Source organism: Eurytemora carolleeae, unplaced genomic scaffold (assembly GCF_000591075.1).
Source record: "Eurytemora carolleeae unplaced genomic scaffold, Eaff_2.0 scaffold363, whole genome shotgun sequence".
Lineage (NCBI taxonomy): Eukaryota > Metazoa > Arthropoda > Copepoda > Calanoida > Temoridae > Eurytemora > Eurytemora carolleeae.
This window is the reverse complement of record NW_019397289.1, coordinates 87,470-99,928: the sequence shown is the minus strand read 5'-3', so window position 1 is coordinate 99,928 and position 12,459 is coordinate 87,470. Positions and strand designations below refer to the sequence as shown.

The 12,459-nt window shown below is 33.3% G+C and overlaps 1 protein-coding gene and 1 long non-coding RNA gene across 2 annotated transcripts in view; both read left to right on the top strand.

The window, feature by feature from the left end:
• The window catches only part of LOC111713288 (uncharacterized), a gene marked incomplete at its 3' end in the record, with an annotated part of 34,429 nt that extends 27,248 nt beyond the window's left edge, over positions 1 to 7,181 (top strand). Inside the window, exons 34-45 of the mRNA XM_023488124.1 lie at positions 132 to 398; positions 891 to 990; positions 1,262 to 1,314; positions 1,694 to 1,790; positions 2,628 to 2,747; positions 3,232 to 3,446; positions 3,985 to 4,059; positions 4,753 to 4,857; positions 5,407 to 5,577; positions 5,713 to 5,805; positions 6,547 to 6,661; positions 7,083 to 7,181. Of these exons, the coding sequence (XP_023343892.1) occupies positions 132 to 398; positions 891 to 990; positions 1,262 to 1,314; positions 1,694 to 1,790; positions 2,628 to 2,747; positions 3,232 to 3,446; positions 3,985 to 4,059; positions 4,753 to 4,857; positions 5,407 to 5,577; positions 5,713 to 5,805; positions 6,547 to 6,661; positions 7,083 to 7,181 (1,510 nt within the window). The remainder of the gene's footprint in view (positions 1 to 131; positions 399 to 890; positions 991 to 1,261; positions 1,315 to 1,693; positions 1,791 to 2,627; positions 2,748 to 3,231; positions 3,447 to 3,984; positions 4,060 to 4,752; positions 4,858 to 5,406; positions 5,578 to 5,712; positions 5,806 to 6,546; positions 6,662 to 7,082) is intronic.
• A 329-nt stretch (positions 7,182 to 7,510) lies between these two features.
• On the top strand, positions 7,511 to 9,662 carry LOC111713298 (uncharacterized). Its single transcript, XR_002767659.1, has 4 exons — positions 7,511 to 7,621; positions 7,886 to 7,925; positions 8,041 to 8,147; positions 8,235 to 9,662. It is a non-coding gene; the product is annotated as an uncharacterized LOC111713298 (long non-coding RNA).
• Positions 9,663 to 12,459: the final 2,797 nt, after the last annotated feature.

Below are 12,459 nucleotides of genomic sequence, written 5' to 3'. Positions count from 1 at the left end.
CCCCCCCCCCGCTTTCATTATTCCCCTGAGGACAACTTTCTTTATGCAAATTCTCTTTTTGGGAGGGGGATTGAATTTTCGGTAATTAAGTTCCAGACCTCTACAAAATAAAAACTATTGCGTAATTTTAGACGAGGAATATCCCCCGGCAATGAGAGTTTAATAGAAGCTACTCAGAGTGTACTTGAGAGCCATGAACAGGCCCAGCTCAACAACCCCCTGGTTCAACGACGCATTCGCACCACACCCCCTTCATCCTCTTCCAGGAGCAGCAGCTTGTTGAGGAGCAGCATAATGCCGAGTAGAAGCTCTCTTATCAGGAACCGACGTAGCTCCCAGTCCGCCAGAAGCGCCGGGACTCTGTTTTCCGCCAGCCAAGATATTGCAGATCTGGCCAGGTTTGTAAAAAAAAAATCTTGAATGTCTCCTTTCTTCATATCATTATTTTCTTTAATTTTTAAACATAAATGAACATTTTATAGATAATTTAAGTAAGACCCAAACGCAGAATTTTCAAAATTTTGTACAGTGGTGGGTGATTACATCAATACAATGAATACGACTTTTTCATTTTAGTTTTGATTCTTTACAAGCTGTTTTTGTTTACAAGTAATCAAAAAGAAGTTAAGGTGTATCCATAAATCAAAATCAAAGTTGAATGTCGTCTTCATTGTATTGCTTGGGAAGACGAACAGAAGTCATTAAATTTAAAGCAAAATTTTTTAACCGTAACCTACATTTTAAAAAAACCTTTTTCTTTTTCCGTATCTTTGTGTCAGAAATTCCGGATTTTGCACACAAACCTTGTATTTTAGCGAAGTTGGTGGACATTCTAAAGTTAATTTTTTAAATTCAAAATTGGAATAAAAATCTAAAAAAGTTCTTTTTAGGAATGATCTAAGATCTATGTCTCAAAGATTAGAAAGAATACTACGAGAACGAAGAGAGTCTATAGAACGGATTTCCAGAGCAGCGTTTACACATAGAGAGGTAAAATTTACTCATATCCCTCCCCACGCTTTACAGGAGACTGATTTAATAAAACCCGATGAATATATAGACTCCCCCACCCCCTGACCCTTGGTGTTGTATGGGTGGGGGGAGTAAACTTCATTCTCGACTTAGCAAGGTCTAGTTAACCCTATACCGGTTGGGCGATTTTTGTCTAAAATAGGTAGGGGGGGGGGGTGTTTTCAACTCCCCCCCTCTTATTTCTGTTAACATATAAACTTTTTTTTGTACATTATATATTTTGTTTCAGGAAGCTGATAGTGAGACAGATCAACGACCTCTAGACCTTTCTGTACCTTCCAGGTACTAAACTATGTACAATGTACATTGTACTGTACACTACAGTGTGCAAAAGTTAAATCTTTTAAACTTCACTAATTTGATGCATTTGAAATATGCTTTTTTTAACATTCAATAATAACTTTTTTCATTTCGTGATTTTATTTCGTAATTAGCGTGTTTGATGATGCAAATGTAATTAATTTTCTGATCAGGTAGCCTGGATCTAGGTTCACTGCCATCTTGTATTCTTGTGTCAAGTAGTCCTTCAGATAGTCTTTTAATGTAACTTTAAAAATTTCCAGGTCAGGTATAGTCTGGATCTAGGTTCACCGTCATCTAGTATTTTTTTGTCTAGTAGTCCTTCAGATAGTCTTAAAAATATAATTTAAATAATTTCTAGGTCAGGTAGTCTGGATCTAGGTTCACCACCATCTCGTATTATTGTATCTAGTAGTCCTTCAGATAGTGAGGATGAGAGATTTCTTGTAGATTCACAGGTAGCTCAATATTATATCTTGTCCCCCTCCCCCCTTTAAAGGAAGTGATCGGTTAGACATGGTAGTTAAGCTGAGAGTGTAGTATTGTAGAGAAATCAAAGAGAGAAATCAATTTTTATAATCAAAACTCCAGAACAGACATTATAGCCTATAGGAGGATTTTAAAGATTGAATTTGAGCTCCTGTTGAAAAATTATACACCGGAAAAACGTCTTTTTTCTAAAGAATACAGTATTGTAGAAACATTTTGAGTATTCTTTTAGCTCAACTACCATATCTAGCCGATCACTACATTTTAGATGATAATTTTTTTATAACTGCGTGAAGCAGTGATCATTTCATTCATCATTTATATTATACATATATATTATTTATATTTTATATTTTATATTTTATACATTTATTTATTCCCTATCTCATCATTAACCTTTTTTCATTTCAAGAGAAAAAGTACACCTTTGATATAACTTAAAAATATTTAAAACTATTAGGTCTAAATGAATTTAAATTTTTCTAAATTATCCATTCGTTATTTCACTGTTTATAAAGGTTTTTATTAGAACAAAAAATAGAGCTACTTTTTCAATTGAAGTGTTTAGTTAGATTTTTTTTTAGTTTACTGTTATCTCACCAAACTCTGAATCTATTTTAATTTATTTCAGCAGATTGAATCTGATTATTGACAATTCAAAAGTTAATTTTTCTTGATAAATTTGATCTAAATAGGGTTTTTTTTTCACACCTTTTAATTTAAGAAAACATACGTAAAAGACAAAGAAGGTGTCAAATGCTTATAGAATTTTATAAATCTTGTTTAATTTGTTAGTTTATTTTCAGACCCAGACCCGGAACTCTATTCCTGGTTTATCACGTGACTCCTGGTCCCGCAGTACTATCATGAATAGTTCCCACTCATCAACTAGGCTCGACTTATTCAACGATGAAGATTTTTTCCAGGTAAACTATATGTTTCCAGGTAAACTATATGTTTCCAGGTAAACTATATGTTTCCAGGTAAACTATATGTTTCCAGGTAAACTATATGTTTCCAGGTAAACTATATGTTTCCAGGTAAACTATATGTTTCCAGGTAAACTATATGTTTCCAGGTAAACTACATGTTTCCAGGTAAACTACATGTTTCCGGGTAAACTACATGTTTCCAGGTAAACTAAATGATTCCAGGTAAACTTCATGTTTGAAGGGAAACTACATGTTTCCAGGTAATATACATGTTTTCTGGTAAACTACATGTTTCCAGGTAAACTACATGTTTTCTGGTAAACTACATGTTTCCAGGTAAACTACATGTTTCCTATAAAACTACGTGTTTCCAGGTAAACTATATGTTATTGATTTCTTATGTTTCCTGAAGCTTTAAACCCCCCCCCCCCTCTATCTCGTTTTTAAATAAATCTGGAAAAAGTTATTTATTATTTAGCGACAGCATAGACGAATGAATCCGCTTGTTGAACCCTTGGCAAGCAGTAGTTCTGGATCAACTAGAGAATACAGAGAACCTTTAGATCCTAGAGATCTTCATGATTCTAGAGAACCTATAGATCCTAGAGATTCTAGATCTAGATCTTCTAGATCTTCACTCTTCTCTAGTGATTCAAGTCCATTCTCTAGAGGTCCTAGGAGATACCTGGACAGGTACGGATATTCAATAATATAACCTGATAAATAAAATGGTTGGTTGGTATGCCGGGACAAAATATGGCCTTATCTGAATTGGAGATTATTACTGAGTGCTGACAAATATGATAAATCTAATAAACGCTTCTTATATTTATCCAGATCCTACAGAATGTGTACACAAATATTTCTAGAATGTACATTGTACCATGTAAATAAAGTACCTTCAAGTATTTACCTAGAACCTAAAGAATGTAAATAATTATCTACTGTTTTTTTTGAATTACAGAATGTTTTATATAACTACAGAGAGAACATTGGTACAGGAAGACGCCTTTTAGACTTTAAGTGTGACTTTCAATAGTCCAATGAATATGAGACACAGCAATCGTGTATTAAATTCAAATAATAAACGATTTCATAAGTTATTAGTAAAACTATTTGCTCTGGAACAACATCATTTACGTTTAATTTTTGATTTAATGTCGTCTCCCTTTTCCACAGTTTTCTAGTTCTCACTTTAGAATCAACAAAATGCAGACAAATACTTATATAGAATCTACAGAATGCGTACAGCTGAAAGATTGCTTGAAAGAAGATTCTTTAGATCTCACGGACCTTCTACAGAAAGGTAAATTTAAAACCTTTTTTTCTTCATTTAACAGTTCAGATATGTTCACTAGCGTTGAGACCCAGCTTTGCTTAGACTTGAACAATTCCCCCACCCCATACTCTTTCCCCACTTTTTAACCCCCCCCCCCCCGTTCCTCGCCCTCATTACAACTTGTCCAATACTTACAGCTTTTAAAGATTTTAATATTCTTGATATCGATATATTAAAAATATTTTGTCTCTTGCACTTGGTGAATTGTTTTTTACTAAAACATGCAGGCTGCGTTAATGAAATTTTAAATGTGAGAAGAAAAAAAATTCAGTTTTGTCTTAATTTTTTGATAGACACATGTTGAAAAGATCTAAACATTTTTATCAAAAAGTGCCAAATGGTCCCACTCTTACTTACACCTGCTTAATTCCATATCCACTAACTTTTCCTCCATGATATAACCTTTCCTACGCTATCACCGCCCACCTAACCCATCATTCCATCAATCACTTCCCTACCCTCTTCCTCGGCCTTCATCAACTGGATCCTATCAACTAACTCGCATTCAATCAATTAAGTGTTTTTTTTTCATTAAAAGACTTACCGACCACTATTCCATTAAATGTAGGGTTGTCCTTTAATAATAACTAATTAATAACTAATTAATAATAATTAAGTATGGGGCACTAATTCTAATTATAACCTTGTAAATTTGTTAAGATTGCCTCCTCTAAGTGATCTGATATGGCGGAGGCTGCGTAGACGTATTGGAACAGATAATGAGGACGAGGAGAGAGAATATACCGAGGATAGGAGTAGGCACAGGTACAATTATATACAAGAGGTTAAGGGTATCCACTTTCTTCAAATTATTTTTCCCCTAAAGTTTTAGAAGCTTTCATGGGGTCAGCTATGAATTGGGTGAATAAAGAAAATTTTGAGTATAAAGACAGAAAGCGTCAGAAAGAGGGAATTCCCTGTAACCACTTAAAGTACAAATTTTCATTTTTCATCCTGAAAGATCATTGATGTCCCCCATGTTGTTTTTGGGAATTTTTTAGGTTTTACTTTTTATGCAAGTGGAAAGATTGCCATTTTCACAAGTTCTATAAATGGTGGCCAGTAGACTCATATTTTTGATTTTAACAGTCATAAACCATTAATCTTCTATAGTGATTCTATGTGAGAGGATAAGTATACACTTTGAATGATTCTATGTGAGAGGATTAGTGTACACTTTGAATGATTCTATATGAGAGGATCAGTATATACTAAAATAAATCTTTAATGAATTTTTACCCCCATGAGATGATGAGATTTGAGCCTCATGGTGGGGGACCTGTTAGGATCTTTAAAAATCTAAATTTAATTTAGGGAGGCAATAAGGGAAATGGTTGATCAACTCACAATTGATCATGATTCCGCTGAAGCAGAATCTGGACTAGGAGCAGGAGAAGCAGGAGCTGGTGGAGGAGGAGAAGGAGGGTCGAGCAGGACAGTTTTATATTATCCTTCAACAAACAGAATGTATCAGAGGCTCAATAGGTTAGTTAAAAACATATTTAAAATGACATCTCGGTTACAGGTAACTACTCCCCCCCCCCCCACATTCCACAAGGCTTCTTATACCTTGCGGAACTATGTGAAGTTAAAAAAATCATAAACATTTAATATTTACAGGATGCGGGATATTGCGCGCCTTGAAGAGCGGAGAGCGCATATGAGGGAGTTTCATCCAATGCATCATATGCCATCCTCGCATCTCACTCATAGGTATTAAACTTAGTTTAACAGAGAACATTGTCATCCAATGCATCATATGATGCCATCCTCGCATCTCACTCATAGGTATTAAACTTAGTTTAAAAGAGAACATTGTCATCCAATGCATCAAATGCCATCCATGCATCTCACTCATAGGTATTGAACTTAGTTTATCAGAGAACATTGTCATCTAATGCATCATGTGATGCCAAACTCCCATCTTTCCCATATGTATTAAACTTAGTTTAACAAAGAACAATGTCATCCAATGCATCAAATGCCAGACTCACATCTCACTCATAGGTATCAAACTTAGTTTAACAAAGAACATTGTCATCCAATGCATCATATGCCAGCCTCACATCTCACTCATAGGTATCAAACTTAGTTTATCAAAGAATATTGTCATCCAATGCATCATATGATACAATCCTCGCATCTTACTCAATCTCACTCATAGGTATCAAAACATTGAAAAAAAACAATTTTGGTCTTATAAGACCAGATGTTATGAATAGCGATAAATACTAGTAGATCTAGTTAAACCAATTTACTTGGATTATATGAAGTTAAAGAAAAGTGGTTTAACTCGGCTAAATCAATTTAAGTGCGTCTCTTTATTCGTTAAATCTGATTCCAATTTTTTTTATCCTAATTTTGAGAAAGAATGAAAAATATATAAACAATCGCTGAAAATTTATCTTTTAAGACCCGTTTTAAAAATATCTATTAACATAAATTTAATTTTAGAATCCAGACTTGGGATTTCTGGGGTGAAGGTATTCCTGATATATCCAGAGCAGACCATAACGTGGTCGTCAAAGAAGCTAAAATACACAATGATGCGAGCGTCGACATTTCGGAGGTACGACAAAAATCTATCAATTTTCATACAGAGAAACGGGGTTAAGATTTTATAACCAATGCTCAGCGAGAGTTTTAAACTCATCACTAAGAATATAAGCTCATTATAAAAAAATAATAATAAGTCCAGATTGTTACTTTTATGTGGCGTTAAATCTGTTTTAGATTTTTTGCTTGATTTCTTTTGTTTTTATATCGACATTCGACAACCATTTTTTACAATTACATGTCGCCGCTTTCAACAAAAAATAGAAAAAAACGGAACACACAAATGTAAAAATAGGTCAGTCAAAAAATCATCCGTATTGTTAAGTCACCTTTAAAATTTGTTAGACATATTAGAAAGAAAAACTCACTTAACAAAGTTTCCACTATTTAAAGTTTTAATAAATTTTATCATGTTTTTATCCTGATTATTTTAGGATGGCAAACTGTTGGTAACCCTGGCCCCCTGTAACCTACCAATGACAACAGTTGTAGGACTGTATAGCCTAGAGAATAAAACCCAGACAACACCAAACTTTCGCAATAGAAAAAATTCCGAGATTTGATCGTAACAACCCGATCATGTCCTGGGGACAAAAAAATCTCTTTTTTAAAAAACATTCATTTTTGATCATGAAAAGCTGTATAGGGCTATGTTGTGAATCGCTTACTCGATTAAGGGAGGGTGACTTAAAATGATGTCTACATATCACAGTTCATGTAAAAAAGATATAAATTTGTTAAGAACATTCTTTCTTGTTCCTTTATCCTAAATCTTTGAAATCACTTGATATTGCAGTCTATTAACTTAGCATGTTCTCTGGGGAAAATGTTAGAAAAGTTTTGTACTGCTGCATCAAAATCTGTAAATTGTTGTTAATTAAAATTATTATTTTAGTTTGGAGAGCTGTGCTGTTAGTGTTTCATTATCTCCAACATCTAGACATCTTATTGTTGGATTAACAACGAGAACAAGGTATCGAGTAAATATCAGTTGGGATTAAACTAAAGGGGGGCTATGTGTCTTAAGCCCCCCCCCCTCATGTATAAACCTCTGTTAACACTACACAGACCTATTTCATTAAACAACTTGGTTTTCAACCTACTGATAAAATTAAATTTGCTTATAACTATATGAGATAAACAAAAAATTGCTTTGATGTCTGCCTATTCCACAGTATTATGGGTTTCTCTGTATGACCTATTAAAAATGAATCTTATCAAATTTAATTGTGTTTAGGATTACACAGAGTGCTGGTGATACTCCACTGATGGCTCAGGTATTATTTATATTAGTTTTATCAGTCAATCTACCTAACTATCCTTGAGGGAAGAGAAGGAGCGGTATACTACTGAATAGGAAGAATATTAATACCTATCTATCTAACTATCTAGGTGTTCGGTATTAAACTACCTGAGAGGGAAGGGGAGAGGGGTAGACTACTGCATAGGAAGGATATTAATCAGGTGGAACCTGGTAATATCAGCTTAAACTGTATAAGGTATTATTTTTTCTTCAATACTTAAATAACAAAAATATAACACTTATTTCGTATTCGATTGTTTACATATACTTTTAATCGTTTTAGATGGATTCCTGTAGCTGGACAAGGGCTGGTGTTTGCAACTAATACTGGGCTCCTTAAGATACTTAGATAATTCAATAACAGGGGGATAAACTTCAGGCTGGGATATGAACTTCAAGCAGGGAGATAAACTGCGGTTAAGGAAAAAATCAAGGGTGGTTTGAAAATAAATTTGAATTGTGAGAAGAAACTTGAAAAATGGAGAATAGTTGTTAACCCTTAGAAGCATGAAATAACTTATATTCATCCAGATAAGAAAAAATCACCATGGAGAAGATATTTCCCGAACCGATATTCTGAAACCTCGAAGTCGAAATCCGCAATTGTCACCCTGAAACCATGGATGCTTGGATGGAATATATCTATGAAACCATTAAAGGAATATATCTGAAAGCATAGGAATATATCTATGAAACCATGGAAGGAATATATTTATGAAACCATGGAAGGAATATATCTATGAAACCATGGAAGGAATATATCTATGAAACCATGAAAGAATATTACCTAGGTCTGAACAAATGATAAAACTTATTTTAATAATTACACATTACATTTAGGTTTACTTGGATGTAGTATATGAAAAGTGTCGGTGTTAATACATAGTTCGTAAATATTTAATATATAAACATATTTAAACCTATGAACCCAAATTGGGTCATCCTAAACTACATGTAGTCGCTAATTTCTTAGTATCTGCAAAATAGTCGAGGCTATCTACTCCAGTATATATTTAACAAAATTGTGTTGAATATCTAAAATTGTCCCACCATTATAATTAAGCTAATATTTACATGAAGTTATCTTTTTTAATATTTGTATTTAAGAAATTAGTAATTGGGACGTTGCTAAAGTAGTAAATGTGATAAAATTAATTTTTTAATTAAACATGTCGCAGTTCGGATTGAACCGTAACTTACTAAAATTTGAAGATTTAACCGGTTACCCGGCTTACCTTTACTGAAAATTTGAATTTGGTTAATTTGACAGTTCCCTGTACAAAGTAACTCCTTCTAAACAATTGAAACGTAATTTCATCCTTACATCCGATTACTCTAAATTTTAGTTGGAATAAAACATTTCTAAACAAAATACAAATATTCGATTAAACCAAAGTTTTTTTTTCAACAGAATTGAAAATATTATGTTAAGATGATTGTAGAAAATTAGGAAAATTAGGAAAATGAAACTAGTTAAAAATTTCCGAAAATTACTTGTCCCAATCTATTAAAATTTATTTTTCCTACCTCTTATATATTTAAAACTGAAAAGAGGATTTTCAACTTGAGTAATATATTAAACTTGATTGTACGTAAATCCAGTGCTGCGTACTATACGCATAAGAATCATGTACATAGCTTCCGTTGTAAATTTATTGTATTAATTTGCTTGCTGATATTTAAAAAATTTCCATAAATATTTTATTTTGTACATCCGTAATATTCAGTTAATTTTAAACTTGAAACGAATCAGAAAATTATTCAATAAATGTTCTTTTTTAAAGTCTTGTTTTATAACTCATGCTAGTTTAAAACTTTTCCCAGCTTTATGCCCGAATCACATCAGTACCATTTACACCTATTATCTGAGTAACAACGAGAAATACATTTCCTTTGTTAAATGTAGACAACATCCTTCTTCGTCTCGAAACAGAAATAATTGATATTATATCATATCTGTTCGGTTCCATAGTAGTAAACCTATCGTGTAAGAATTCCCATTATTACACGGTTCAGGAGGAACAATTTTAATATTGTTCCCTTCCTAGCGTTTAAGAATGCTTATTCTTACACTGTAGGTGCAGAAATTTCATTCTTTAACGCCAGACCGTGTAAGAATGGAAATTATTACACGGTCAGAGCGTGAAAGAATGTATATTCTTACACGCTCCGAGCATTAAAGAATGGAAATTATTACACTTCTTGAGGAATATTCATTCTTACACGCTTCTTGTATTGATCTTTTCAACATAGATCAATATTGGTCTTAACTTAATTATTTTGTACTGACAACATGCTCAGGACAAACTCACCTTTTTCTTTTATATTAAGACATGCAGACTTACCTTTTTATACTTTAAAATAACATGCTCACTTACCTTTTTCTTTAATGTTAAAACATGCAAACTTACCTTTTTTACTTTAGTAAAACATGCACACTTACCTTTTTTGTTTTTTGAAGTATTGATATATCTTTATTCAGGAATTTCTATTTAAATCTTAACCTTAGTCCTGACAGAAGCGTGGAACCCCCTGTGTTTAATTAACATTTTCTAACCTTTCCAAAAAATATAAACCATGTACTTAAAGCCTTCCTTTGGACAATTTCATCAAACTACCGAGTCTCAAAGGATACTGCCCGACTGCCTATTTGTTCAATTTGTTTTTGGTTTTTCTTCATTGCAAACAAAGTTTGGTGAGATTTTGCAAATCCCTGCATATTTGGAATAGAATGGTTAGAGCTTTTCAAAAATGGAAAGGTTTGTCATGTCTTCACAATTTCAATTATTTTTTTTTTCACTTTATAAAGTTTTTAAGTACCTCAGCCTGAGTCAGAGATGATGAAGTGAAACCACAAACAAAACCAAAAATGTTAGTTTATAAAAACGTATCATTGAAATACTATTGTCACAACCTTTAGTGGGGTCTTAGAACTCCATACTCCATAGCAATGAAAACAAGCCAGTAAATCTTGCTTAATGAATAAAAGACAAATATCTTAAATCAGTTCTAAAAAAACAGTGTTAGTCAGAACAAGAGCATAGAACTTATTTGCAACCTTTCATAATGTGAACTGTTCCAACTTGAAATAGTTGGATTTTATCAGAATTTTACTATAATTTCTTGGGTATGTGCCCATGGAACCTCACAAATATGATATAATAATAATTTATGAGGATAAAAATGTAATAAAGAATACATCAAGATTATTTCATCTCGTTTAAGAATTTCCATTATTACATTTTTTTCCTCATAAGATTATCATAATATATTGTAATATGACAGTGATCCGTTTTAGAGAGTCGCCTTTTAACTCATGTATTTTAAGTGTTACAACCTATTTACCTAATATAAATTTTAATAAGTGATGGTTTAGTGGGCATCATTCCATCAACGGAAGTTTGTGAAAAAAAAACAAAATTAGTTAAATCTCAAAACGTTGACGAACGGTTGTTTTTAAAAAGTAACAACAAACTCCTTAAAGACGTGCTCTTTGGTCTTGTGTTTCTTGACTGTATGCAAGTGACTTTAAAAAAACTTTTCATTTGGGCGCTTCGCAAACACAAAGTAAACAAAAATGAGGATAAGACGCATATTTTACCGTTCAAACAGGAGGCCAGGGCTGAAAAACCAGGAATGGGGAGGACTTGAAACTCCGATCCACAACTGGAGCATTAGGCCATCCCTACAACTGTTGAGTCGAGTTGAGTCGAGTTGAGTCGAGTTGAGTTGATTTGGGATGTAAATACTAAAGCATGTTGGGGGGTGTCAAATAAGTTTTTTTATAAGGGGCTAAATATCTGCATCATAGAATTTGTTATAGATGTAAATGCATAATGTTATACTCCACATTTTTATGGGTCCTTAAACCTCATGGCTCGGATGTAATTTTGCAGGGTTCATGGTGTCAAAGAACTCCCTCGCCCCTGCTTATGTTTATTTTAAGTATTTAGTAGACTAGATATAGTATTGAAAGGTGCTGAATAGTTAAATGAATAATATAGAAGCTATAAATGTTCATGCATTATTTAATAAATACTTTTTAAATTGCACCCTGCGACCGACGGGGTTCCGACGCTCTAGCACACCCGTACGTAAAGCGATCCGACTAGCTAGCACATTTTTGGAACAGCAGAGAGCCAGCCTGCCTATACGCACATTTTCACTGTATTTGTGCTAATTTTACTATTCACACCACTTGCCTTCAGAACCATTACACGCAAAGAATTTTTCAGCAATTGAGTTTTAACATGAACTGGCTTATTCAAAAATAAGGTTGAAGGTAAGCAATCCTGATATTCATTCATAGTTTTTCACCTTGGCCTCTGTTAAATCCTTCAGAACTATTTTCACTGTATTTAATCCTTCGTGTTAATCGACCAGACTACTGGCTAAAAATATCTAGATACTCTTTGTGGTATCACACCTTGTCATGCTCTGCTTAAGTTTATCGGAACTTCCTACAAGCCTCACATACTCTCGACTCTGATCTATCATCTCGAGTAAAT